The sequence below is a fragment of the Patagioenas fasciata genome, chromosome 3 (genome assembly GCF_037038585.1).
Source record: "Patagioenas fasciata isolate bPatFas1 chromosome 3, bPatFas1.hap1, whole genome shotgun sequence".
In the NCBI taxonomy this organism is placed as follows: domain Eukaryota; kingdom Metazoa; phylum Chordata; class Aves; order Columbiformes; family Columbidae; genus Patagioenas; species Patagioenas fasciata.
The window spans coordinates 24,140,113-24,164,089 of record NC_092522.1 but is presented as its reverse complement, the minus strand read 5'-3'; the positions used below and the strand labels follow the sequence as shown (position 1 = coordinate 24,164,089).

At 38.7% G+C, this 23,977-nt stretch overlaps 1 protein-coding gene across 1 annotated transcript in view; it reads left to right on the top strand.

Moving 5' to 3' along the window:
• Positions 1 to 312: 312 nt before the first annotated feature.
• DNAH14 (dynein axonemal heavy chain 14) overlaps positions 313 to 23,977 on the top strand; it is a 34,691-nt gene continuing 11,026 nt past the window's right edge. Inside the window, exons 1-5 of the mRNA XM_071807300.1 lie at positions 313 to 849; positions 6,803 to 6,961; positions 15,462 to 15,554; positions 17,277 to 17,389; positions 21,850 to 22,016. Coding sequence (XP_071663401.1) covers positions 6,920 to 6,961; positions 15,462 to 15,554; positions 17,277 to 17,389; positions 21,850 to 22,016 — 415 coding nt within the window. The 5' untranslated portion in view covers positions 313 to 849; positions 6,803 to 6,919. The remainder of the gene's footprint in view (positions 850 to 6,802; positions 6,962 to 15,461; positions 15,555 to 17,276; positions 17,390 to 21,849; positions 22,017 to 23,977) is intronic.

Here is a 23,977-nt window from a genome sequence, read left to right as displayed (position 1 = left end):
ATTTGACTTTCTGCTTTTGAAATTCCTTCCACTTATTTGAAAAGGGAAAGGTTTAAAAAAACTTACTAGAGACAAGAGGTGAGAAATAAGAAAAGTTAATGTCTGTTTATATTTTTTTTTTAATTGTTGTTCTTGAAAATGTTTTCTTTACTTTTCTCTGTTGCTTTGTCAGTATCTTAGGGAAAATCTCCTGGTTCATCTGCAGAAATGAGTTAATTGATAATTAGGTGGATGTAAGCAGGGGACAGATTCACTTCCCTGCTGTTTTTATGGCTGCTAAGAACTACCCTGTGGCTTGGAAAAAGGCAAAAGGAACAGGCTCTATTGCTAAAATCACTAAAGCATACCAAAACTGCTTAAAACTCTGAAACACACTAAACCTGCCAAAGCATTCAAAACACACAAAAACCCACAAACCCCCAATAAATCCACAAAAACCACACACTAAAAAAAAAATGCAGAGAGCAATGTAACATGCTACAACATAATAAAACATGAAAATCACACAAAAGCCAGCAAACTAGCAAAACCTGTAAGAACCACACAAATGCTAAAACTAGAGAAAAAAAATCCACAAATGGTAAAACTGCAAAACTGCTAAAAATCCCTCACTCCAGCAGCTGCATTACATCAGCTGCGTTACATCCTTCTTTCCCAGCTAAGAGTCAAGAAGACAGAGAAGTGAGGATCGGACAGCCTGGACTTCAAAACAGGTCTCCATAACTACTTTGAAAATTCTGTCTTACTGATCAGATATTTGCTCTCTGCTTGAGGGCTGTGGGTACTTGTGATCCAGGTTGTTCAGCCCATGAAGTGACAACATTTGATGTTCCATGGATTAAGCAGCAGGTAATTGAGCAACTAAAAGTTATTATCTATCCTCTAAGCTATTGCTTTCACTATTGTTATCAGCTATCAATTAACCATAGCAAACATTCTCTGAGAGACTGAAAGAATAATGACATTATTTGCCTAATTACTTGTTGCATAGTTAGCTGCTTGTTTTTACAGTAAAATTATTTTTAATGTAGATGTGTGATCGCATAATATGTGAGATTTTTGCTTTCATCTTTTTTATTTCATCGCTTATTGCCCTGCCACTATTATGTTCTGTGTTTCCATGGAGTTTAATCCGCGTGTCTCTCAAATATTAAAGCCACTTGAGACACTGGGTCAGCGTTGCCACGCACGCAGTGAATACTAATGGAGATGTCGTGCTTCATCTTCCAGACTGAGTGACGAGACTTCCAGGAGAAAGAAGGATCAGAAAACCTTTTAAGTGCTACATGAGCATGACGGCTTTATTATAGTGTAAATCAAATCAAAGGAAACACGTTCAACAAAACTTCTGAGTTTGTTAGGGTTTTTTTCGTTAATTAGAAAATACCACATAGGAAATGTACTTTTAGTTTATGGTCTACGTTAACTATATGTCTAAATGCGATTGTGCAGTTTCTGTAAATGTGATGGGTACAGAGAGTGAGTTAACGATTGCATAAAAGCGTTGTGTGAATGGCAAAATACATGCACAAACTAACGTACAACAGACTGTGATTTATTTCTCGGCATGTAAAATTGCATGATGTGGACTTTAGAGTTGCCTGGCAAGGGTCAGCAGTTACTGGTTCCAAGAGCTGCTGTCACACTTGCATATTAACACAATATCTGAGCACAACCCATAAATATTTGGTGGGTCTTTATAATCTTTCTGTGAATTGGAAGAAGAGCTGATGATAAAGGAATAAATTCAGAGTCTGTGCTCTGCAATTAGGATTAAAGAATAAAGATGACAAGAGAAGCAGACAGGTAACCAGGCTAAATTAGCTGATGAAATAGAGGCAAAAGTTCACTTAACAAGGGAGAAGAACAGAGGAGTAGGAAGGGGAATTTAAAATGGTAAATAAATTGGTTCTGTCTTGCCCTGTATTGTTTCCTGCTGGTCACCTCTGTTCCAAGAAAACAGGTTTCCTGGTGTGGAGCCCAGGAAGTTGGCAATTACTCAGAGCACAGGAGCAAAATAATGGTGTCAAGTATAATGCTGAACTCGAGCTTGCTGATTTCAATTTCTCGTCATAGCTGTCTTGTGGTACAGACTAAATGATAATTATAAGCACTGCAGGATCTTGTTGCTGTCACGACTGAAGTCTGATCATTCTGTAGAAGTTATTTAATTAAATTTGCTTATAAATTCTGCATTACATGACATTAAAGATAAGATGCAAAATTATTCTTCATTTTATTTCCTTTCACCTTTTAATCCATCAAAATTTCTAAGCCCAAACTGCTCCATTTTGCTTTCTTCCCTGACAAGCAGCTAGTAGTTAAATCTGTTATTTTTATTGTGACAGCCTGCTCCTTTTGAACTCATTCATGCACTGAAGCAAAGGGCTGAGAATTCCACTGTGACTTAAACTTTGACTTGTTTTTATTAAGCGTAACGGGTATGATTAGCCATTTACGGAGGTAATCATGTGGCCACTATTGTGTAGCATCTGAACACATGCAATAGTACAAAAATTATCGTGCAGCATTTCCAGCCTTTGAGGATTGTATTTCTGATTTCAGATTTAACAGCTCTGAGGCTGTACAGAAAACGTGTGTGTAGAACCATCTCGCAAGTTCTTTCTCTACTGAGGAGAAATCTGTAGGTGGAAACTTTGGGCAAAAGAACAGTCCAGAGAACTGAATGAGGCTCAGCTCTGCCACTAATCTGTACAGGGCTTTAGTTTGGCTTATTTTTTTTTTCAATCTTCCCCATCCCCTCCCCCCCACCCCCCCGGCCCTTTTTTTTTTTTTTTCTTTTAACCTTATCTTCAATGTATCCTGAACTTTACTTAAAGAACTGAAGCGACTGAGCAGTTGAAGGGATCACCTCTCTGGGGGCTTCATGCCTCTTTGCAGCTGTGGTTATTTGATGCTACCGTTTCTTAGTTTCTTGAGTAGAAACCTTCACATCCTGGATTTCCCTTTTGTTAAAAATCTTGGATTATGTCCCCAGTGGCTGAGCCGAGCCAATGTTTTTTTCTTCAAAAGAATTCATATACTCTTTGTGTATTTTCTCTTCCTTGCCTGAACTGACTTGGAAATGTTTTATTCGTATGGTTTCAGTGTCTTCACTCCTAACACAAATTGTGGATGATCAGCTTAGGGTGTTTATATGGCTTAATAAATCTCACTTTTTTTCTTTTACCAGAAAAAAAAAAATCCTGATGGATCAACATTAAAATTTCACGTATCAGTCACCTATTGTAAAAACTACTTCCTAATACTGAGTCCAGGTCTGCAATTTCTTACTCCACATTTGATGCTTCTTGCCATCAAAGGCAGTTAATGAGGAGAGATGAGAAGAGTTGCTGATGGTCTGTGACAAAGACAGTGGGTTCACAGTGGTCTAGTATATTTTATGGATTTGATATTATACATTCTGCTCTTAAATACAAAAGCTCCCTTAAGCAAAAATGACCTTTTGTCTTAGCATTCACTGGTACATGACAACAACGACCCAGAAGAGCATTATATACTTCTGCTACTGCTCTCCATGTTCATGTTCATATTTTAATTGCCATGGAACTGCACCGAGTTATCAATTTCAGTTGACTAAAACCAATTTATACATGAGATGTTTGTACAAAAGTCTGCATTATTTTAATTAATGTGCTATTTGCATGCGTAGTCTTCCTACAACAAATCCTTTTATATATCTTCTGTTTGGTGTTAAAGAAAAGTATGATATTGCATCACTTTAACCTTCTTTGAAGATCAGTTAATAGTTGTAGTAATATATTGTCCTCTTTACAGGAAAAAAAAAGGTCCTTCTTTAAAAAGGTGAAAAAAACAATAAAGGGGTTTAAATATATTTATTAAAGAACTATTCCAAAAGTATGAGATTTTGGATTGGAGACCTACTGTTTTCAGTGAATAATAACACTACATGACAAAATTAGGCAGAACTTAACATCAGTTATGTCTCTATTTAACTTCGATTTCAACTTGGTCACATATTCTGTATTCTTATTGTATTAGCAGTGTGGCTTTGCTAAAATCTGTCCTGGTCAAGTCCAGAAAACTTAGTCTTCTATCTGTAACACCAGTAAGACACTCATCCTTTTTGGCTTAACTCAGTCCAGAGACAATTTTTTCAGAGCCAGGTTTTTGGTTTTTTGGGTTTTGTGGTTTTTGTTGTGTTGTTGTTTTAGGGATTTTCGTGTTTGTTGTTGTTGCTGTTTTGGTTTTGGTTTGGTTTGTTTGTTGTTTTTTGTTTGTTTGTTTTGTTTTTCCAGCACTATAGTTCAGCACCTTTCATGTACATTTTGTTCTTTCTGGTTTATATTATTGGAAGCTAAAGTGATAGTCCTCAGTCACTGGAGAAATTTTTATTGCAGGGTACTTATAATGTAGCCAGAGCAAAGAATTCTCATGCTCACATGATTGTAGAGCAATGAACATTGTTATTCTGCTGAACTTAATAATTCCATATAGCAACAGTTGAAAAATTACTGTATAACAATTACACCAGTCAGGTGCTTTTAATAACTCAAAATGAAAGAAACTTCACTACTGGTGCAAAATTAGGACTAGCTTTGCATGAATAGTTCTAAGTTACCCAGAGCATTTCCTTTTTACTATCCAGATTTACAGCCTGAATAAAGTTTGTGGGACCAGACCATTGGTATGGAACTTGTGGACAAATAACCGCTTCTGTAGCATGTCAGCAATGGTTTCCCTGCGCCCTGAGACACAGGGCATCGTAGTTGGTTTCTGAAATACGAGGATAACTTGCGGCGTGCCAGAGCAAGCGGTACGAGGAGAGATGAAGAGCAGAGGCAGCACTTCCCACAGTGTTTGATATCACACGTGTGAGAAGCCAGGCAGTGGGTGAGGGACAAAGCAATTCCACATAACAAAGCTTCACTTTTGCACTTATGATCTAGTATTTGTTATTCTGAATTGCCCAAGAAACACAACTACCAAGGAAAATTTTCTAGCTGTTTTATTCTGAACAAGCATAGACACATGTGCTGCCTAGGTATTCCATGATTAATTAATGTTTTGTGCATCTGAGACTCCTTAATTAGACTAACAATTGAAATTTCATTCAGCAATGCAGGATCCAGTTTGTATCAGAAATGCCTGTAGTAATTATTAAGAATGTAAAAGAGAGGACCTGGTTGTGATTTAAATAAAAAATTTTCAGCAAAAGAAATTAAATAAATGCTCAATATTCCTGTGAGAGGAGAAAAGTAAGTCTCCAATCACTTTCTCACTGTGCGATTTTATGCAAAACTGGTCTGTCATGCTAATTCAAGGATTAGTTCTTGCTATTTAACCCTCTGTTCCTTGTCTCCACATGGTTTCAAATTATGAATTCCTCTAGCAATATAACTAATATTAGTGAGAACATATCTCAGATTTCTGCGTAGAAATAACTGCATCTTGGGCAGTGACACCTGTGTACACTTACTGAACTTTCTAAAGGAAGTACCTATAAAATATTAACTATCTAATAACAATTTAGTCAATACATTAATCATAATTTTATTTTTTTAACAGGTTATGTTAGGTTATGTGATTAAGGGCTCATCTCCATGACACAATGAAGCATAGAAGCATCATGGCAGATGGGGGAAGCCCAGATAACAGAGCCAGGGGGTTACTGCCTGGGGGTGTGGGACACGTTATGGCATGTGGGGGAAGAGCATTTGGGGATTGTATTATACAAGACCTATGATGGGATGTTTAGAAGAGGAACCAAAGGCGGGGAAAGGGAAGGACTGAGGTGGTTTGAGGAGGGCCAAGTATGAGAAATAAAGGGTAAGGGAATAAAAGGGGACAGCCATGTGTAAGCAGGGCTGGTCAGTATGCTCATCTGACTGTCCCCTGTACCTCGTCAGCGCCGTCTGCCCTGTCTTCTCATTAAACTCCACTTCTGATTCTTGTCCTGAGTGAAGAGAATCTCTGTTCTGCATGTACATGTGTGTGTGCAGATTTAAGTGCCAGCAACTGGGGTAGGGACCATGGGTCACAGCAGGTGTCTTTGTGTCTGCAGTGGGAGGGGTGGGGGTCTGTGCCCGTTGTCTGGGCATGTATGTCAGGATGCGATCACTAGTGACGATCACCATGACCAGTGACAAGTAGGATAAGAGGCTTGCAAGCCAGATATGAGGTGGCTGGAGAGATCAGTGTCACAAGATGCCTAATGGAAGGACCAAGAGGTCCAAGCCAGCCCCTAGGGAGACCATGGGGTCTGGGCCTAACTGAGACCAGTTTGCATGTCTGTGCCTGTGTGTGAGGCAACAGAAGCAGAGAGGATCCACGGGCCATGCTGAACACGTGTGTATATATTTTCCATGAATGGACCTTCATCCTGATCAGCCAGAGAAGGAACAGGATGAGGCCATTGGTGCAATCTGTGTGTGCATGAGTGTTTCTGTCTGGGGTAACATGTGCGTGCATGTGCGTGTATCATCTGCTAACATGAGCGGTGTCTGGGGGTCTCCTGGTTACCATAATGTGAGCTTTCCTATACATCAGGTACATTGAGTACTGGGGGTGAGAGGGATCAGCGCTGAGGCAAATATATGGATAAATAAAAGCAAGATACCTTGTTTACTCTGGACCACATTTAGACCATCTCGGAATTCCTGTAAAAAAATTGTAGTTTTTTGATATCTTTCATCCTTTTTATCTCTAAATATTGTTATGTATTTTCAGCTGTTATTTGACTAATTTTCTGTCGTTTGATATTTTGATCCTGTCTAAGGATGAACTGTAGTTAGTGCTGAAAAAAAGACATTTCTTGCAGAGCACTCCATAGCTAACCTGAGCTCAGCTGCAGTTTTGAACACGCAACGGATGCAGCTCCTCAGCTTCAGCGAAAAGGTACGGAAAATGTAGAACTCATGGTGGCTACGCTGCTGCAATGCAGTCCTTGAGGAATCTCTGCTTCACTTCTTCAGACAAGGTGGGAGTTGTGCTCAAGAGAATGTGTGATCTAATGGTCTGCTGGCTGAATACAGATGATGCCCTGATATGATTACAGTTAATGGAAATACAACACCGTGCTTAGGCTTTGTTCTTATTTATTTAATTTTTTTTAACAGTAAGTTACCTTGCTTACGAAGTGGGTTTATAAAAGATTCAGTGAGGAGTTTCATTTCAGAAATGCTGGATGAGTTTCGATGACTAGCTTGTAGAAACTAATGTGACATTTCCAGAGAAAACTGGAAGTTTCAAAAGTTTACTTTACTGTGTAGTCATCACTCTACTGGAACTGTGTGTGCAGTTTCATCAGCTTATTTGTGCTGGGTGCACAATGGAAAAGATCTTTCTTTAAACAATTTATTACAGTGACTATAATCCTGCATTATCATCACCATTATTAATACAAAAAAAATTCATCTTCACCTAGATCCTTCCCTTTTCCTATGGATGATCTATGCCAACAGCAGTGACTTTTTTACTGCGTTGTGAATACGCAGTTTACTTTACGAATACAAAAATTATTCATGATACTGCTTTCAGCTTGGATCTTCCAGCCCAGCAAAATGAGAACATTGATGGGCATGAATAATCGATCAGTGACATATATTCTTGTCAGCTCAATATTTTTCAGCAATCTTGTAACGGAAATGAGGAAAAAATTCTGTGTGCATGTTTGTATTTATGCATTAATGGCTGACAGTTTTAATTATTGTTTAATATTTCTATTTAAGGGACTAGACATTTAATCATCTGATTACCCAGACTCTTCCTCAGCATTCCATCAAGTTTATGAATAACCTGTAATGACAGATGGTAAAGGGCATTTCCTGGCAGTTATTGACTGACTGGAGTTGCTGAGAGATGCAGGCAAATAGCTGCATAACCACCTGTAGGACAATGACAAGACTGACTTCTCAAATCTTTGGCTAACAACTTCTTAAATTTTCCCTTTTTCTAATCATATTTCTCCTAGGGTTGTTCTTTCAGAACCTTTTGGAGTTTTATGGAATGAAAGGTGTGTATTTTCAGGCTAGTTAGTAAAATTTTCTGCTTTTAACATTTTCCAATAATAGGAAATAACATAAACCACTGTAAACTATGCATCAACAATATTTCAGCAACATATTGGCAAAAAAGAAAAGTAACAAGAACTTGACCAGGCACCTGACTGCATATTTCTTGCCAGTATGTGATTCTCCCTTCAGGCTTTTTCCAAGGTTAGAACATAAAACATTTTAGTGGAGTTCAACATCAGTAGCTTGTCTAGCAGATCACTGTGAAAGCCATGCTTTTAAAGAAGATAAAATTCATCTTTCTTATTTATTAATACTGTTTGAAGGATTTTCTTTGACTTCCCTTATTAGATTCTAGACTAGCCCTGCAGAACACTAGAAATTCAGTCTCAGTTGAGTCTGCAGAGCTGACACACATCAGCATTTGTTATCACATCTTAAGTGAAACTCAGAAGACAAAATAAATCCTGCAGATGGCAAGGTCATGAACAGCCGTGTCACTTTATTTTAAAAGAATTGGGAGTTTCTGCCTTTTAGGGGAAAAGCTCAGCTCTCATAAGGTGGAGAACTTTAATATATAACAGTATGTGACGTTTCTTTGAAAATAGGGGTTCAGTCTACATGGCTCATTTTTCTTTTCTTTCTTTTCTTTCTTTTTTTTTTTTTTTTTTTAATAAGAGTTCCCATATTAAATGGTAATTGATGCTGACCTCTCTATAACATTTAAGCTGCCTTCTACTTCCAGGCAGCATATTTTCTCCTGGCTGAGCTGACTGTAACATTGACAATTAAGACCAATTCTGAAGGCAATTTCTGTGCTGTCAGTACCTGCAAACTAAGAAAGAAACCATAAATGAATTTCACACTGACATAGTGAATTTTGACCAAAACATTAATAAAGAAATAATAAAAGTACTTAGTTCATATGGAGAGGAGTGCAGAACAGTATTACCAAAGTTTCGTAAGGACAGCAATGGTTTTTTGTCAGGGAACAGTCTGATTTGCAGTCTTTGTCAGTTCTGATGTAGCATATTTAGGATTTTGTTCACAACCATCTCTATCTCTGTAATACATTGTTATTACTTTTATTTTATATAATATCATTTAAGTATATAATCCTGTTCCTTAACCTTTTTGTCCTTCTCTGGAAAATGATGTGTTTCCTCAACAATGGGGATAAATACATACCCAAAATGTTTTGGAAGGAGCTCTGACAGAAGCTGGACTGATGAGGTTTTCATAAAATCATAGAATCATTTTGGTTGGAAGAGACCCTTAAGATCATTGAGTCCAACCATAACCACTAGCACTAAACCATGTCCCTAAGAGCCTCATCTACACGTCTTTTAAACAGCTTGAGGGATGGTGACTCAACCACTTCCCTGGGCAGCCTGTTCCAGTGCCTGACAACCCTTTTCTTGAAGAAATTTTTCCTATAATAACACGCAATCTGAAACTTCCCTGGCACAACTTCTGTATGTCCCGGTGTAATACAGGGGACACCTGCACCCTGACAGAGGAGAGAGGATGAGCACTCTCACCACTGGTAGGTAACTGTTTCGCTCATAGGTGCATAAGTTACAAGGTATGAGTTATTAGTTGTGAATTAGAGAACTTGTAAGTTAGAAACTTCATGAAATAAGTCATGAATTAGTGAATTCACGTGCTAGACTAGTCTGTGCAAAGGGAATTAAGCCCTTGTTTGTTGTGTTTGTTTTCTTTCCCGATGAGCTCATAAAATAAAGTTTAATTTACAGAGTGTCCTGTCCTGTCAATTTGAGAGAGCCAAACTGACCATGACCTATGTGCCTTAAGTCTTTGCTGTGAAAATAAAATATTACATTTTCTGTACAGCAGAGTATCCATTAGGGAGCAATCTATATGTCACATTCATGGAGCAATCAAATTAATACAGTCTGATCAGTGTCACTGTAATGGATGTGGAAGCAATCCAGCCTGCAGTACGAGGCTGCACTCATGGTAGGAAGAAAACACTTGAAAAAAGCAAAGGCAGAGAATGTGACACTCTGCTGGCACTGTGAGGATTCAGCACGCTCTGAAGGTAAATTGGACCAGTCGTGCAGCAAAGGGTTACCTGAGGGGTGTTTGAGCTGGCTTGGCTGGGAGAGCCTCAGGGAGCTGCAGGGAGACCCTGGCTTCCACCATTTTTTCCTGAAAATCAGTGGACGTTCGCTGTTGCCCATATCTCTGCAAAAGATGCTTGCAAAGGCTTCTTCAAGAAATCTCTTCTCCACTGGATCCTGTGTGAGTGTCAGGATGCTTTGGTCACAGAAGTCAGGCACACACTTGTGTAGTCTTTGCTATTTAGGGCTATTCTTTGGTACTTTATCACCACTTTAAAGAAGGTGAGATACCATTTTTCTTCAGAGGGGATACTGTTTTTTCTGGAAAAATACTGTCTTCTTCATTTTATACCAGTGAGTAAAAACTTTCCTGTATCAGTTCCTCTGCTAGGTGGCTTATAACTGCAAACAGGTTTCTTATGAGTCTGTAGATACTTATCTGCACTGTGCCCTTGTGGCCAGGAAGGCCAGTGGCATCCTGGGGTATATTAGAAGGGGGTGGTTAGTAGGTCCAGAGAGGTTCTCCTCCCCCTCTACTCTGCCCTGGTGAGATCACATCTGGAATATTGTGTCCAGTTCTGGGCCCCTCAGTTCCAGAAGGACAGGGAACTGCTGGAGAGAGTCCAGCACAGGGCAACAAAGATGATGAAGGGAGTGGAGCGTCTCCCTTATGAGGAAAGGCTGAGGGAGCTGGGTCTCTCTAGCTTGGAGGAGACTGAGGGGTGACCTCATTAATGTTTATAAATATATAAAGGGTGAGTGTCAGGAGGATGGAGCCAGGCTGTTCTCAATGACAACCAATGATAGGACAAGGAGCAATGGGTACAAACTGAAACACAGGAGGTTCCACTTAAATATGAGAAGAAACTTCTTCATGGTGAGGGTGCCAGAGCACTGAAACAGGCTGCTCAGGGAGGTTGTGGAGTCTCCTTCTCTGGAGACATTCAAAACCCGCCTGGACACCTTCCTGTGTAACCTCATCTGGGTGTTCCTGCTCTGGTGGAGAAATTGGACTGGATGATCTTTCAAGGTCCCTTCCAATCCCTGACATTCTGTGATGCTGTGATCCATGTCATTCTTGGGATTCCCCACACAGTGAGACCTTCATCTGTTACAAAGATTCCTTCACATTACTACAACAGAAAAAATGCAGTAAAAATCTGTAGGATGCAGGTGGCTCTAGCTTCTTTCCTGATTAGTTGTATTCTAGTATTTTTCAATTATGTGAATGCACTATTCAAAAATGTAAATATTTTTATTTAAATATATTTGAACTTATAAATCAGACTGGAAAAACATGGTTTCTTTTAACATGCCTCAGACATTCCTGAATACCCTCAGATTAGTTTTGTAATGTTTTAGGCTCAAAATTCTTTTAGAAACATTACTTCATATCCCCTAATGAAATACAGTGCTTGCTTTAGCAAACTGTAAATTTGTCAGCATTTGTTCATTTTAATTTTGTTTGCTTTATTTGGTTAGGATCATGTTACCCTTCAATCACTGTTGCAGTAATGTTATTTATCTCAGCACAAAGGGGACACAAAATTCCCACATGGAGAAGTCACCCTACATAAATCTATGAAACAATGCATCGATACAGTCATATGTAACAAAGAAAAAGGTAAAACAATTGAAATTCATTTCAAAGCCACATTGAATGTTTCTGGTTTCAAGTAGTAACCAGATTCATGCAATTATTTAAACCAGCAAGCATCATCAAAATTGCTCCTCATCTAAATTTATAGTAACATGTAGAAAACAATTTTTTTATTCTTGGATTAAAAATGAACATTTTTCAGCTGAAACTGTCCTAGAATAACAGGATAATAGTGAAAGTCTCAGGAGTCATTCTTTCTAAATCTTTCATAAACCTCAAGCATCTATAAGCAGAAAAATCTGCAGATACAAATTAAGCCACACATTTTAGTGGCTGGAAAATACTACTTTTTTTCAGCATTCCACTTTTTGTTTTCTTATCAGTGCTAAATGTTAACTACAAGTAGCTTCAATGGGAGCTTTACATTTAAATCTTCTGTGCATAAGTGGAAAAACAGATGAGTTTCCTGCAAGTACTTATTTATTTTTTTATCTATTGAGATTTCCTTAGTGTAACACTTGTTACTGACTCACCAAACCAGACTTATTCATATTAATGTGTTTGAAAAAAAATAATATTTTTTGAGTGTAAGCATTTCAGATTAGTGAATAAAGGATTAGTCACCATATACTTCTTTAGGGAAAACCAGGTATGGTCAAATCAAATATGGACAAGTTAATTCTGAGTAGACTTTTATTTTCCTTTTCAGATTTCTGGTAGTTTGGCAGTTCAGATTAAATATTTTTTACATTTCTTCAAATATACTTTGTTCTTTTAACTATGAAATAATTTAATGATTAATGACAAGAAAGTTGAAGGTTATAATCTGTACGAACTGGGCTCTCAAAAAGATTTTAAGCTTACTGATTTCAAGATACTGAAGTATTAAACAGTTTTACCTTTAAAATATCCACTTCGGTGAGGGTGTAGTAACATCTGATTATTTCATGTGATTATTTGCTTTATTATTGTCTTCTTGAACTTGCCACAGCTTGCAGCATCTCTCCATGACACAAATCCGTACTGCAGGAATTGCTAAAAGAAGTTAATGGACTAATTTACTATTGGCTTTAGTCAGTGTTACCACTGAATGTTTTTCACCAAAAACTGAACAGTTTTCACCAAAAATTAACCTTACTTCAACTCTCCATTGTGGAGTTTTACTGCTGCAATGATGTTGGCACATCCTGAACCAAGGCTGGTGCTGCAAAAGCCATGCAGGGAGATCCGTGAGGCCCCAGCAGCCCCCGTGCAGCACAGGAGATCCGTGAGGTCCCAGCAGCCCTCAGGGACCCCCAGCAGCCCCCAACGGTCCCCCCACAACGGCCTCTGGCCAACGGCCGTGGGTCCCAACCAGAGCGCTGACCTATCCCAGCTGGAGGTAACGTCCAGGTCAGCGGCAATGGAGATGGTGAGTGAAGTTGGGGGGCTCTGGCTGCTTTTTCAGTGCTGAAAGCAAGCTTGTGAGATTGAACCCTAAACACAGAGATGTTAAAGCTGTCTGTAGTGGTAAAGTAGGTCTTCTCTTTAGCCATGACTTAGTTTAGGTTAACTTTCCACTTTTCCTGCATGTAGAGGGCTCCCATATGATGAAAGGGGTGGAAACAAGTTGATCATGCCCATTAAAGCTGCCATACTCCTCAGGAGTAGCAAGAAAGCAAAACCAGCCCTTAAGAGGCTAAGGCTGTGTGCTACTACAGGCAATAAAATAAATTACCAGCTGAGGGTTACTAAACCTGCATGACTTCTGATTCAAGGAATGTCTAAGGTCTGGTGAGTGTCAGCATTGCTGTATGAATGTCCTAGCACTGGTGGGCTGTCTCTTAGCTTGTATTGCAGGTCCTTGTTGGAAAAAACCAAGCAGTCAAGAAAGATTGTGCTGAACATGAGCCAGCAGTGTGCCCAGGTGGCTGAAAAGGCCAGCAGCATCCTGGCTTGTATCAGCAATAGTGTGGCCAGCAGGACTAGGGCAGTGATTGTCCCTCTGTACTTGGCCCTGGTGAGGCCCCACTTCATATCCTGTGTTCAGTTTTGGACCCCTCACTACAGGAAAGACACTGAGGTGCTGGAGAGAGTTCAGAGAAGGGCAACGAAGCTGGTGAGGGGTCTGGAGCACAAGTGTGATGAGGAGCGGCTGAGGGAACTGGGGCTGTTCAGCCTGGAGAAAAGGAGGCTGAGGGGAGACCTGATCGCTGTCTGCAACTGCCTGAAAGGAGGTTGTAGCATGGAGGGGGTTGGTCTCTTCTTCCAAGTAACAAGTGATAAGATGAAAAGAAATGGCCTCAAGTTGTGCCAGGAGAAGTTTGGATTAGATATTAAGAAAAATTTATACACTGAAATGGTTGTCAAGCATTGGAACAGGTTGCCTAGGCAAGTGGAGGAATCACCATCCCTGGAGATGTTTAAAAAGACACATAGATGAGGTTCTTAGGGACATGGTTTAGAGGTAGACTTGGAAGGATTAGGTTAACTGGTTGGACTCAATTATCTTAAAGGTCAATTCTATCATTTGTTACTCTATGTACTCTGTTTAAATCATTGAAAATGCAATATGCAACATAATCTCAGTGGTTCTTCTTGATTTAATACTTGGCTTAAATAGTTCCTAAGATTTATCATGGGATGCAAATAAAGCATCTGTCTCTAGACAGCAGGTATTGGGACATCAGTCACTTTTTTTGGTGGGAAATGAGAGTGTTTAATTCTGGAAGATACAGGCTGTAAGCTAATAACATAGGAAATTAAGATGATGAACTAGCTGCATGTCCTGTCAGACTACTTTCTCTTATGACATATCTGTCTCTTGTCCAACACAAAGGCCAAATCAGCAGAAGGAGGAAACTGTTTTTCCTTCACCCTTTTAAGCAAATGTCAGCCCAGAGCAGCATTTACAAGTGGTGATACAGAACGGGCTGGTTTTATGCAGGCAGCTGGCATATGTTGAGCCAGATCCTAACCCTAGTTTTGCAGATATTGATCTGCAGTAATCCATTTCAATCTAATTTTGATTTCATACATACATATTTGCAGTTCATAATTAACCGTTGCAAATCACCTTCTGAAGATAGAGACACTGGATAGAGTTTGCAATACTTAATAGTTTTACCACATTACTTATTATCATGTCTGGGCTTTGATGATACTGTGATTCTGAGGCATGTGAGGGAATGGAGAAGGGGGACCTAACCAGGGAATTAAGCTAATATGACACCTGAGTGAGACTTGCAAGTCAGGAATGAAGACCTCTGCCCTATCTTGGTGTTGAATGCTTTTTTTACTTTGTATTAATAGCTTCCTGGTTAGGAAGTACAGTGATCTTTTTGAACTGGAGTTTTTAGTTAACTATTTTTGGCTAAGTTCAGGATTTTACAAAATCCTAAAAAAATCTTTTAGAGGCTTTTAAATTTTCCATATATACTGTATATAGTACATTACTTTAAAAATTCAGATTTTTTTTTCTTGTAGAACTTCTTGTAAAAATGTATGTTTTTGTTTTGTCTAAATTATGATAAATACAGTAAAGGTGTTTGCCTTTATAGTTCTGCATTATTCATTTTTCAAAGCAAAGAAATGTTCATTTTCCCACTTAGCATACAATTAACTGTTTTTAATTTGTCAACTCTATGAACTTGCAGTTCCAACACTGCAGAAGCAAATATCCAAACACCACCTGATTTCTAATAAGGCGTGCAGGTCTTCTCAAGTGTGACGCTCATGCTGAGGTATAGCATGGAGATAGTCTTTGCTGCAAATTTAATTCAGTAGGTGTTTTCTTACTGTTAGGATGAAGAACGCCTAATGCAGATGGAGGAGCAAAACAAAATGCTGAAAGAAAAATTAGCATCTCGTCTCCGATTTGAAGCAGAGAGGACAGAGGTATTGTTTATGGTAAAAAGCAGGTATATTGTGTGTGAACTGGCTGACAGCAGTGCAAAAGACAACAGTGAACTGCTGAGAACATGCATGTTGTTAAAATAGACTATATGTATTAATAGTTAAATTGCAGTTAATATACTAGCTATAGTCCCATTATACTAAAAGTTTGAGTTAGAGTTACCTATTACAATTGTATAATGTTAAACCAGATTTAACTATAAAAGCATGCATGTTCCTGAATCCTTTCTAAATCTGGGTGCTTCAAAGCCCAAAATTAGATATTTAAAAATTCTGGCCAGTTGCTGCTAATCCTGGAGCCAGGCTTAGCTTGTGCACTCATAAATTAAAGCCAGGGCTGTTGCGTCTGCACATCTGGATTGAACCCTGGGCCTGAACATCTGGGACTCTTGCAAGTTTAGTGTTAGAGGTGTCTTAAGAGCGATCCGAAAATGACGTATGAACAGACCAGTAGTAGAATTAGGGGCTTGTAGAGACTCTCTGGGAGTTTGCAACAGTGTTCATATCAAAGTAACTTCGGCACAACTGATTTTATTTGCCAATACAGCTTTGGGCACATAGGGCTGTTTTATAAGACTGAATAACCTATTGTGTAGGCAGGCATCCTTTGTATGGACAACCTTGGTATACATAGGATGATCCCAGATTTACAGTATTTTCATATACAGCTTTTTTTTTGCTTTTTTTTTTTTCCTTATTCTAAATCTGGCTTCTGTCTGGGAAAATGTTATAAAAATACACATTGATTACCTGTTGTGGGAGTGAAAGTCTTTCTCCTAGGAACCTTGCAAGGAAAACTTCAGAGACTGGCATTTCTATTGAGGCTTTTTCCTGGAGGAAGTTTTCAATACCAAGTAACAAAATACGGAAATTTGAAAGAAAAGTGTTTTTCCTTAAAACCCAACTACAGTCCTGCCATTATTGGTAGAATCTCCTTAATTTGTTCCTAACCCAGTACCCTCTGCAGGGTACCATGCATGGCCTCACAGTGCTTAACTGCTCTTACCAAATATAACACAGTATGAGTTAACATTAATCATTGAAAGTATCTTCTCATAGTAGTAAATTGTGGCTCTCAAATATGAAACAGAGGTATTATATTCTGTTTTTCATTATCTTAGTTATTTCTGCTTATTCTCATCATTCATACAAGGCTCCAGAATTGTGTTTTATGATGCTAATTTGAATAACCAAAATCAGACCTCTACATTTTACATATGTGAATCCCTTACTCTTTCTATAAATCCATGTAAATTAATCTAATGTATATGATTAATGGAAGCATTTTCATTTAGTTAGTGTTTGGCTTAAGTGTCCTGAAAAACAGTGATTTGTTGTTCTAAATTTAGTATTTCCTTTTCTGAGGGTTTGTAGCTATTTCAGGCTCAGGTTGATGGAAACAGGAGAAAGCAATTTTATACTGCATATGAAAATACTATACATTAATTTTAGTGCTCTGAACACCGTTATTTCTAAGTCAATATTATTTTTATAAGTACATTTTCAAGCACATAAAATGCTATTTATCTTAACTTACAAAAATTCTGTAATGAAAGCTGAGTTAAGTCATCAGTTGTTTCGAAAATATTTTTCATAGCTGTTAAATAAATCCAACTTTTTATTTAAAAAAAATAATAATATAATATATGACCACTTACTCAATGGTTATTAAAATTAATGTATTTCTCTGCCCTTTGTTCCCAGTCATCCTCAGTGGAGCAGAAATACCCTATTCTTCGCACAGCAGTTTACAGAGGAAGCACAGAAAGGAAATACAAAGCACCCATAACAGAGGAAGGCATGTGCTTTGGAAATGTGTATGTGTAATTGTACTTCTTTATAACAACTTCTTTTTCTCTTCTACTTAAAGTTTGAAACAGCAATGGATGTCTTTTACTGAATTATTTGACTGCTTCCCTGCAAATTTTGTGAAGCCTGGATTGATACTCCAACATAATATTTATAATTTTCACCCATTGCAATAGAATCTGATCTCATTTACATCACTGAAAATCTGGAGAGATGATAGTGAAATTATTGCAGGCAGAATACTGTCTAGTCAATGGGGAATTATACACCATATTAATTTATGCATATGTATTCCTATGTACTGTGTTGCTTTCATCTGTATGAAAGAAGAGAAGTATTCGTGTTTTTCAACTGCAATGATGGAGTGCAGTGACTGAGTTGATTTAAGAGTTTAGTGTTTATTGTCTTGAAGTGAAACTAAAGGAGTGTTCATTTAGCTCTCAAATACAGCATCAAAAACCTTTGGGGTATCAGGACAAGATGAAGGGGTAATGTATACTTGCCAAGAATTGGAGGTTCAGAAAAACTGCTGTAGTGGGATCAGTGAAGTCCAGGATCCTGTCCCAGAGATTAGCAGGAGTAGAGGCTTTCTGAGGAGAAGACGTGAGGTTGCCTGCCTTCTGCAGTCCATTTCCCTCGTATTCCCTCAGCATCCCTAATTATTGGAATATTAATGTTTGGGGCTGCAGTTCTGCCAGATATGTGGTTGTGAACCTGTTGACCATGAACTTGTCTTCTCTCTCTTTAAACCTCCTCATCTTGTCATTCTCCACAGATGCCTGTGGCAGGAAGCTCTAGATGTTTACAGTCCCCATCCTCTAGCACAGTTCATCTTTTGGTTTCCTTTCCCTTTCATTCAGATAGCAAAAAAGGAAAATATTTTTCTGAGTATGAAGAGACAAGGATGCCTTCCTAAAGGCAAACCCTGTTCCTGAATTATGTGGATTGGATTAAAACCACACTAGGGCTATTTTATCCTAAATTACTCAAAAAAAAAAAAAAGGTTTGTCTATTAGTTTCTTCTCAATGGACTTTGAACTAATTGATCTCTTGTATCTAAACTTAAATGGAATATGTAGACATCTGGAAGATGTGAACTTCTTAGTTAGTGAAAAATGAGATTTTGTGTAGTGGAACCTCAATTTTCATCAGTCCTGAGCCAGGCAGAATGGTCTCCATCCCAAATATTAGAAAGTATTTGACTAGTATGGATCTGTATTCTGGCTTGTATCACCAGCCATGCTGCTGATTGCCTAGTTTAATTATTAGGTGATGTGAGACAAAGCTAAGAGGAGGAATCCAATCATAGAAGTTGGAGATGGAAGTGTTTCTGAGGAGTGATTTGGGAATATTAAAGGACAGATTAGGAAAAGACTGGTCTTTTTTAGGGTCAGTGCTCACAGTACAACCTGTTTTGTGCTTGTGTATTTTTCCCAGGTAAAAATTTTGGCTTTGTACTTTTGTCTTCAGAAAAGCATGTGAGTACTGCTACTATTATAGTATATCAAGGGCTGCTAACAGAGATTTCTGTCTCCTCTTTCACATACTGGATTTGACCTTGCCAGTACTTTATCATTCTTCAGTCCACAGAGGAATCTTATTTGGGGTTGCCATTTGCTACCCGAGGTTTCACTTTTTTTGCTCTCACACTTCTCTTTCCAGAAGGCAAAACTCATCTTAGCATGGATCTGTCTGCCCTGGCTGTACCATCCAGTTCAGTACAGTCTAGTTCTCCACTCCTCTTTCAGATTTTTTTGACAAGTTTCTCTGAGAAATCTTCTCTACTATAACCGTGAGACTGTGAAGAAGTGATTCTATGACTGTTAGTTCCTGGTCCTGAAAATAAAGGATGTCCCTGTATTTTTGAATTAAGGAAGATCAAGTCTCCATTCACAGACTCAAGTACAAGAGAATTGCTAACCACCAAAATCCTTTGCAGCCAGGGAACTGGTTTGCCTCCCCTATATTTTGGAATAAATTTTCATATTTGATTGCATGTTATCATATGGAAAATGTAATTCAGAGCGAACAAGGGCTGTTATTGAGGAAGATTCTACTGATCTACCAGTCTAGGTAAGATGACAGCAGACAAGCACAGTGCAGCACCATGTCCTAGCTAGAGAACAGATTAGTTTACAAAAAGAAAGAAGTGTTTCTTCCTAATATTTAGCAGAGGACAGCTGCAGAACCTTGCCCCAGGGAAGGGTAAACATGCAAAAATCAAACTTTATTCTAGTACAAAGAATGTGATTTGTAGGACCATGTCTAAGTTTGACCAATTTACTCTTCCTCCAGGAATTCCAGGTCTGAGAGAACACATAGGTGTCTTTTAACTTGACAGTCTCATGAGGGAGATGAGGACTCTCTTGTCTATTCTGGGCCATGTTGTCCCCTGCATCTTCATACTGCTGTGTGACAGACTTGTCTCAGATATATGCAAGGGAGTGACTGTGGTCTCTGCCAGATAATCAGTAGATACATTGATATCTAGATAATCATTGCATATGGTTATCTAGATAGCAGATAATCACTGTTCTGTTGTTAGGTCCTCTCTCACTTTCTCCCGTCTTTCTGGAAAGTGGCTGCTGTTCCCATTCTTTCTGATTAGGCCCTGAACTAACACATGGACAGCTTTGAGGTTCAGCTTCTCTAGATGAGCCATATTGAGAATGCGAAGGTAGCTCTTACATCCAGCTATGACTGCTGCCATATCAAGCAAAGCTGGTTTTTGGTTGGTTGGTTGATTGGTAGGTTTTTGTCAAAGACCTGAAAATGGTCTTCAAAAGAACAGACTACTGTCGAAGAGCTTCAAACAGCTCAGTGTGCACATACCAGAAGAAAGAAGTTACAGCAAACAAGTACCAGGAGAAGAAAGAAGTTATAGGATAGTGTAACTTCTTTCAGATGTGTTTTTGGTATGAACAGTGCCCTCCCTGTCCTTGCTTTTGGTAGTTTGTATTATGGAATTCTGTACTGGAAGAGAAACTTCAAGATTTGTGCATTGGTTTTTCCTGCTTCTGTGGGAAGTGCTTCTATAGCATGGCTGCTGCTACAGATATGTGAGAAGCTGGTATTTCTTCTCTTCTGTGTCCTTCTCTTTGTGTTCTAATTGCTATCAGTTATTTTCCTTATCTTCTCATACAGGCTAATATGTATTTCTCAGAGCTTGCTAGCTTAATCTTGAATTGCTTTTTCATTCATTTTGAACTTAGTTAAGAGATTTTCAGATTAGTCTACAAATCTAAGAATTCACTTGGGAAAAACAAAAAAAACCCACAAAACACACAAACAAACAAAACGAAAAAGACAAATCCTGTATTACAGTATTATTATTTTTTATGCTTTCTCTAGGAAATAATTTATTTTTGAAAATAAAACTTATTACCTGTTGAGGGTTTTGATTGCAGGGTGACAATCAAACCCTGGCAGATGTATTGTTAACCTCCTCTCTTCCCCCGCTTCCCCCTTTTGCCCCTCCCTCTCCCCGCTTCCCACTAAGGACGGGCAGTTGGGAGGAAAAGAAGGACAGAGAGAAGAAAGTTGGAAAAATTAAAATGTTTTACTAATGCTACTAATGAGAATAGAGAAAATAATACAAAATATATAAAACCAATCTTGAAAGTCTCAGCAACTGCAGAGCCGGCACCCGAAGTCCTGGATTGGACTCTGCAACCAACCGGAGCTGGATTCAGTCTGTCACTAGGCCTCAGTTCGCAGGGATGACCAGCAAGGTCCTCTCCTAATGTCAGCCATAAGCAAAAGGGAAAGAGTGACGAGATTCTCGTGATCTCCCACTTTTATATGAAGTATTCACATGAATGGAATGTTATACTCAGTTGGTCAGTTTCTTGGTCACCTGTTTCTCGTTGCCCCTCTCGCGAGATGTGCATCCATGCTTATCAATAACTTTGCATTCCATTGCTGTGTTTACCAAAACATGTATCTGGTTCTCCAGGAAAATGCAGCTAATATGAAAGCTTTAGCTGACAGGCAAATTCACTAAAAGAGAAACTTGTTTTTAGCAAAACCAGGACATTACCTTATTTCTGCTTTCACAGTAGATGCTGTGCTCTTTGAATTACTAAGAATGACGACAAATTATACCATTGATTTTCCTTGTGTTATTTTCTTAGTTGTGTTTCCCAGAGCTTGAACTTACTTAATCTTGAAGCTCTCTGATGTTTGAGACTAATGAAAATAATAATCAGGTTTTATGTAATATTGCTTTTGATGTGTGTAATGTCAGAGCACAAGAGGTGGGGCTGTAATTTTATTTTGATTTCTTTCCCCACCCTAACTGTATATTTTATTCATCATTATGAAGCTCCTATTCTGTGCCATAGGACAGCTGCATTTTAATCATAAATGCAAACCATTATGCAAGTTGCATTTTAATTGATTTTTCTATTTTGCCTGTATGACTGAATCTTCAGTTTTTTTCCTAATAGAGTGTGTTGGTCAATTTTAGACCTTCAGGAACACATAAGGAGGAAAGAAAAGAATCAGTTTGTCAGCCTACTAGCACGTCAGAGCACATGACAGTGAAGGTAAAAGGGACCACGACAAAACCCATAGCTTTTACTAGCGAAGGAGTTGAGCATGGGTTCGGCATATCACCTTCTTCTCCTGTACATGGTAAAGTACATGAAATGACAGAAAGTGGAGTAATAAAAGAAATGGCATACTTTCCTCATCACTGTAACAATTATTTTCCAAACACTTGTAAATATACAGTGTACTCCAGTGAATTCATAGCAAAGAACAATGTAAGTCAAGAGCAATCCAGATTTTAATTCAAGCGTGGTCTGATAATTTATTTTCTATTTTTCTTCTTAGTGGCCTTCTAATATTTGGTGAACTATAATACTGCTGTGGGCAGCTGTAGTACAAACATACATTTGGTCCCTCTCTCTAAAGCCTTTAGAAAGGAATGCTCTTTCTCTGGGTACCACAGGTTTGTCAGCAACTCTTACTTTGTAGATGATGAATACATAAAAAGACTCCCACAAAACTTCACACTCTTTTATTTTTTTAAAAACACTAACCCTAACCCTAAACCCTAAGCCCAACCCTAACCCCTAACCCTAACCCTAAACCCTAACCCTAAACCCTAGCCCTAAACCTAACCCTAAACCCTAGCCCTAAGCCTAACCCTAAACCCTAACCCTAACCCTAAGCCCCAACCCTAACCCTTACCCTAACCCTAAACCCTAACCCTAACCTTAAACCCTGACCCTAACCTAACCCTAAACCCTAAGCCCCAACCCTAACCCTTACCCTAACTCTAAACCCTAAACCTAAACCCTAACCCTAACCTAACCCTAAACCCTAAGCCCCAACCCTAACCCTTACCCTAACTCTAAACCCTAAACCTAAACCCTAACCCTAACCCTAAACCCTAATCCTAACCCTAAACCCTAACCCTAACCCTAACCCTAACCCTAAAGCCTAAGCCCCAACCCTAACCCTTACCCTAACCCTAAACCCTAACCCTAACCTTAAACCCTGACCCTAACCTAACCCTAAACCCTAAGCCCCAACCCTAACCCTTACCCTAACTCTAAACCCTAAACCTAAACCCTAACCCTAACCCTAAACCCTAATCCTAACCCTAAACCCTAACCCTAACCCTAAAGCCTAAGCCCCAACCCTAACCCTAACCCTAAACCCTAACTCTAACCCTAACCCCTAACCCCTAAACCCTAATCCTAATCCTAACCCTAACCCTAAAGCATAACCCTAACCCTGACCCTAACCACTAAACCCTATCCCTAACCCTAACCCTAATTGTAATCCTATACCCTAACCCTAACCCTAATTGTAACCCTAAACCCTAACCCTAAACCCTAAACCCTAAATCCTAACCCTAACCCTTACCCTTACCCTAACCCTAAACCCTAACCCAACCCCTAATCCCTAACCCTAAACCCTAACCCTAACCTAATCCTAAACCCTAACCCTAACCCTTAACCCTAACCCTAAAACCTAACCCTAACCCCTAACCCTAACCCCTAACCCCTAACCCTAACCCTAACCTAACCCTAACCCTAATCCTAATCTAACCTAACCCTGATCCTAACCCTTTTTTTTTTTTTTTTTTTTAAATGTAAAAAGGAAAAACTGGAATAGTGGAGGTATAACACTGACTTTAACTCAGTATACCAACTACAAAGTACATAAGAGTTGCTGTGGTTTTAAAAAATTACAGTTATTCATACTTCTTTCTGTGTAGATTTCCCTAGTCTAAGTTTCTTTAAGTGAGAAGACTGAGTAATGGGCCTTGAATATACTTTTTCCAACAGATGTTAGTGAAAACTAAATACATTACTATCTTTTGTATCATCCTCTAATTGATTCGGCTTTTTTTCTGAGGTGTCAACTGAGATCATCTCTCTAAAATACAGAATCGTAATTCATGGAAGTTGTATGTATGACAAAATGAAACTATTCACAAAGACTTGGTGGCCCTGTGATCACAATTCCTGCTCTTTAAAACTCATTGCTAATTTCAAACTAACTTCAACAAGTCAAAATTCAAGCAAGTCTGCAAGCTGGAGTTCCTTTATGTCAGTAATTTTTGGACTTCTTAAACAAGG